Raw genomic sequence first — 5,553 nt, 5'->3', positions numbered from 1 at the left:
GACATTGTTCAAAACAGGGTTTGGGAGTGACTGTTTATCTAAACTCTGCATCAATGGACTCAAGAACAATGTTTGTCTTATTATGGATGTTGCTGTCATCTCCCTCCTCTGGAATCAAACTAGATGGAAATGGCTATGTTGACATTATCATTGCAATCAGTTCAAGAGTACCACAGGATAACACGCTCATTGATAAAATCAAGGTGAATATGTAATCTTTTTTGTTTTGTTTTTGGTCTATTTAACACACTTTATGTGCATTAATGGTTTTAATGCCATTTGTTAAAAATGATATTTTGTTACAGATAAAAAAAATGAATGAACTGTATTTGTGAATGAGCAAATTAAAGTATAATTACTTTTTTTATAAATACATACACATTTCATTCTGACAGGACATGGTCACTGAAGGGTCGCTTTATCTTTATGAAGCATTGGATAAGAAGGTCTATTTCAAAGAAGCTACAATTCTTGTCCCACCTCAGTGGAATAGTAAGGCTTTTACCAAGGCAAGAACAGAGTCCTATGGAAAGGTACAGAGAATTATGCCATTTTATATTACCTAAAAAATATTTACCTGTTTGATCGTTTCCATCACATTTGATATTGCTGACACAATTTCTGTCAAACACAGGCCAAAATAATAATTGATAATGCTAATCCAGCATACCGCGATGAACCCTACACTAATCAGTATGGAGAATGTGGAGCTGAGGGTCAGTACATTCATTTCACCCCAAACTTCTTCCGAGACACCACACTCATTAAGCCATATGGGTCAAAAGGTGAACATCTTTTGTTGTTTAAATTAACATTTAAGGTTAATTCAGTAATCTGTTTTATTAGCAAGAATGTTTGTTTGTTTGCAGGAAGGGTCTTTGTGCATGAATGGGCTCATCTGAGATGGGGTGTGTATGATGAATACAGTGAAGAAAAGCCATTCTACTACTCTAAAGGCAATATTGAAGCTACAAGGTTATAAACCTTCAACAAAAAGAAAGCATTTGATCAAAATTTCAATGGAAATTCTCTCATCCACTGATTTCCTGCTTATCTTTAGGTGTAGCAAAAATATTGATGGTCAGCTTTCTGATATTACTACTGGATCTCCATGCCGCACTGATCCACAAACCTCACTACCGACTAAGAGTTGCAAGTTTTTTCCTAACAAAAATCAAAACACACAAAGTTCCATAATGTTCACACCTAGCCTGGATTCTGTAAGTATAGATTTTACATGTTCTAGAAAATGCAAAATTTTACTTTGATAACTCACAGTCTGTATGCAATATATAGAACTAATCCTTCAAAATAATTGGTTTTAGGTAAGCACATTTTGTCGTGAAAACGAGCACAATTATGAAGCCCCAAACCTGCAAAATAAAAAATGTGGCAACAAAGCAACATGGACTGTGATATTTGAGGATTCTGTGGATAAAGATGCACTTCGTTCTCTCAAACCACTGCAGTCTTCTCCACCAGCACCAGCTTTCAAAGTTGTGCAGCGAATGCATCGGGTCGTTTGTCTCATACTTGATGTCTCAGGAAGCATGCAAGTATGCAAAAACGTCAACTAAACTTAAAATTGAAATGCTTAATAATATAACATTCAGTGTTCTGATATGAGATTAATCATTTTGAAACCCAAGGAAGCATAAAATTGATATCACATCCATGTTCATTATTATTATTGTTGCACCCAATACTAGGGCTCTAGAATTCTTCGACTGCAACAGGCTGCCACACATTTCCTGCAGAATATTATTGAGGATCAAGCCAGTGTTGCAATGGTAACCTTTAGCACTGAAGCTTCTACTCTGAGCAGCTTGACGACTATTGACAGTGACATCACAAGAGAACGTCTCGTCACTTTGTTGCCAAAAATAGCAAGTGGATCAACAAATATATGTAAAGGCCTCAATCTAGGATTACAGGTGCCATATTATTTGCATAATATATATATATATATAATGTGTGAAATATATGCTGTTTGATACATGGCAATGTTCTGTATTTCTGTTAAATTTAAAGGTACTTAAAAAGGACAATGGGGATGTGGTAGGAGATGAAATAATTTTTCTGACAGATGGTGAAGCCACAGATGACCCTAATAGTTGTGTTCCAAATGCAATTAATAGTGGCGCCATAATACACACAATTGCTTTAGGTAATAAAGCAGATAAAGCCCTGAGGGAAATGGCATACAAAACTGGTAAGTAACAGTCACATACTGACTAATAGTGTCCCAAAAAGTAATGTAGGCCTAAGTGGACATTTAGGTCACAATTAAAATGTATTAAAATGGAGGAGGGATGAAAAACTGTCATAAGACAGAAATGAATTGGCTGTATATTTACTATCATGCTCATTAAGTTGATTATCTGAACATGCTCACCCATTGTTTTTTTTAATAATACATAATGTAAATATTTCATAAATTACAAAATTCAGTTAAAACATTTAATGGCGGACATGCATTTACATATTTCTGACGTGACGCACAAGCATTTTGCAAATCCTCACATACTTCACAGTGCACAAAATAAAATAAATTACAACCTGCAGAGATTGATTGACCAACAAACGACTCTTATGAACGTGGTTTGAACAAGCTTGCTAAATCCTTCCCTAAATGAACTTACAAAATCCAACATAGCAGCTAATGAATCAAAATGACATTTTTTGTTAGGCCTATTATACTTCTAGATGGAACTAACAAATGTGAAAGTTACAATAATAAAAAAATTATGCTAGTAAAAATTACAGAACTAACTTAAGCCATAAGGTATTAGTAACTTTTAACCAATTGATTGGATATCATTACATTTTTGAAAGTGAAAGTGACGTGACATTTAGCCAAGTATGGTGGCCCATACTCAGAATTTGTGCTCTGCATTTGACCCATCCAAACTGCACACAAACAAAGCAGTGAACACACACCCAGAGCAGTGGGCAGCCATTTATGCTGCAGCACCCGAGGAGCAGTTTGGGGTTCGATGCCTTGCTCAAGGGCACCTAAGTCTTGTTATTGCCAGCCTGAGATTTGAACCCACAGCCCTAGGGTTAGGAGTCAAACTCTCTAACCACTAGGCCATGACTTCCCCCTAAATTCCCCCTTTTTTTGGTATAAAATATATACATTTCATAAACAAGTATACAGTGTTCAAATACCTTTTGCACAAAAAATTTAGGCTATCTGAGTATGTTTAATATCCATTGTAAATTTCTCATATGTTCTATGTTGGATTTAGAGGGGAAATTTATCACAGCCAGTGATGACATTCTGTCTAATCAGCTACTGAATGGATTTTCCTCATTAACAGTACCAACAGGAGATCAAACAAAAGAACCAGTTCAGGTTTGTAAGCATTTGTTCCTTGCCCATGGTAAATTACTTTAAGAATATTATTAATATTCTAATGTTTCATTTTTTATCACACCCTTAGTTAGACAGCTTGGGAGCAAAAACATCTGATTGGTTCAATGGGACAGTACCAGTAGATCAGACTGTTGGTACCAGAACCAGCTTTACAATAACCTATGAAACAAACCTACCTAACATTTACATAATGTCACCAAGTGGGTCAATCTACACTCAAATGCATATGCGTCATGATGAATCAACAAAAACAGTTACTTTAAAAGTTCCAGGAACTGCAGAGGTATGACAACCTGCTCAAGATTTCATAAACTTTCTTAAAACGATTCATTAATTATTCATATAATATCTGTTTGGTAGACTGGGGACTGGAAATACAGTATCAAAAGTCCAAAACTTCAGTCTCTGACTGTAACAGCAACGAGTCAAGCGGCACGTGCTGATGTTCCTCCTATTATGGTCAAAGCCCGCATGGACCAGAAGTTCAATGATGGCACTAAACCCATGACAGTGTTTGCTGAGGTTAGTCAGAATTACAGGCCTGTAATAAATGCTGAAGTGTGGGCTACACTGGAGCCAGATTCAGGACCTGCTCAAACATTACAACTCCTGGACAATGGAGCAGGTAAAATTACCCAACACTCCACTTCAGATTTACACTATATACTCAAAAATGCTCAAATAAATCCATTGTTATTTTACAGGAGCAGATGCTTTCAAAGATGATGGTGTCTATTCCCGATATTTCACAAAGATGACAAATGGGAGAAGCAGCTTGAAAGTAAGAGTGAAGAATCAAGGTGGACAAGCTAGGTTTACACTCCAAAAACGGGGTGGTGCTCCATATGTACCTGGATATGTGGTAAACGGTAACTATGAGACGCTGAAGGCAAACTACTCAAACATTTACATAACCAGTTTCTGCAGATGTATTGATGTGGCTCCTCTAATTTCAGGTGTGGTGGAGCTGAACCCTTTGAAACCTCCAGTTCCGGCGGAATCATTTGTAATCGGAAGCTTCACCAGAACAGCCACCGGAGAGAGTTTTGAGGTTGTTCTTAAAAGCACAACTCCACCAAACTTCCCTCCTAACAGAATCACAGATCTGAGTTCTGAGATCCAGGAGGACACTGTGCTTCTCAGCTGGACGGCACCTGGAGAGGACCTCGACCAAGGCACAGGTAAAATATACAATTAATACAAAATAGAAGTTATTTCAAAGCTAGCTCACAAAATTATATATCTTTCATAGGCTTTATAAGGTGTTTCTTTTCTTTTAAGCTAAATCCTACAAGATCATGTGGAGCTTTGACCTTAAAACGCTTCGATTCAACTTCAGCAATGCTCATGAAGTCAACATACCTGGCATCTCACCACAGGAGGCGGGATCGGTTGAACAGCATTCATTCAATCTCAGTTTCCCAATCCAAAATGGCACCACAATCTTCTTTGCAGTTCAGTCCGTGGACAAAGAACTTGTCAAATCTGAAATCTCCAACATTGCTCAAGCTTCAAAGATCCTCCCTCACTCAGAACCAACAGAACTGTTTGAGATAGACCCGAAAATTGTGCTCATTGCTGTTGCTGTTTGTTTGGCTGCTGTGGCGATTATTGCCATTGTTGGGATAACAACATGGGCGTTGAAACCAAAAAAAACTTAAGACCACAAACCCACATTAATATCTGATTCAAAGAAGATCTTTACATTTAAAGTTACTTTACTGAGCTGACTTTATTTGTATACCTTATGCTTAGCAAAAATATAAAATGCAAAATACAGTTTGGTAAAACTAAATTTGTATTGGAATTGCTTGTATTTTCTAATGGGATATAATTAAACTTCCACTGAGTTGATGGCAGCTGTTTAGTGGTTTTATTTATTTTTATTTTTAATTTAAGCTATCATCATGTGTACTGGTAATTAATTAATTAATAAATAGAAGCTTATATAACTTGATTAAAATGTTATAATATATAAATTCTGACCGTACTTACTAAAATCTATGCACACTCTTGCATGATAAATTAATTGAATAATTGTCCTGTCCTATCCTATTTGATGAAGTAAAAATAAATAAATAAATAACAGAATGATGTGAAAGCATACATTTGCTTATCCAAACACAGTTGCTTTGCATTATACAAACTGAAAATATATAAAGTAATTAATTAAT

General features: G+C 36.1%; 1 protein-coding gene across 1 annotated transcript; it reads left to right on the top strand.

Annotated features, from left to right (window-relative positions):
- LOC132122907 (calcium-activated chloride channel regulator 4A-like) lies at positions 1-5,238 on the top strand. Its single transcript, XM_059533405.1, has 14 exons — positions 1-203; positions 396-533; positions 635-785; positions 870-975; positions 1,061-1,220; positions 1,326-1,556; positions 1,710-1,934; positions 2,032-2,212; positions 3,252-3,358; positions 3,447-3,662; positions 3,740-4,004; positions 4,084-4,248; positions 4,336-4,560; positions 4,661-5,238. The coding sequence occupies exons 1-14, from the start codon at positions 54-56 to the stop codon at positions 5,038-5,040; spliced, it is 2,700 nt and encodes an 899-aa protein (XP_059389388.1). The 5' UTR covers positions 1-53; the 3' UTR covers positions 5,041-5,238.
- The last annotated feature ends 315 nt before the right edge of the window (positions 5,239-5,553 follow it).

The sequence above is a fragment of the Carassius carassius genome, chromosome 41 (assembly GCF_963082965.1).
Source record: "Carassius carassius chromosome 41, fCarCar2.1, whole genome shotgun sequence".
NCBI lineage: Eukaryota > Metazoa > Chordata > Actinopteri > Cypriniformes > Cyprinidae > Carassius > Carassius carassius.
Note: the sequence above shows the minus strand (reverse complement) of the source record. Positions and strands in the feature narration are given on the sequence as shown.

What these genes read in the sequence shown, in the direction of transcription:
- LOC132122907 (XM_059533405.1), top strand. Translation starts at nt 54, where the DNA reads ATGGACTCAAGAACAATGTTTGTCTTATTATGGATGTTGCTGTCATCT. An exon ending in AAGTTCCAGGAACTGCAGAG is followed by an intron (nt 3,663 to 3,739) that starts GTATGACAACCT and finishes TCTGTTTGGTAG; the next exon opens with ACTGGGGACTGGAAATACAG. An exon ending in ACTCCTGGACAATGGAGCAG is followed by an intron (nt 4,005 to 4,083) that starts GTAAAATTACCC and finishes GTTATTTTACAG; the next exon opens with GAGCAGATGCTTTCAAAGAT.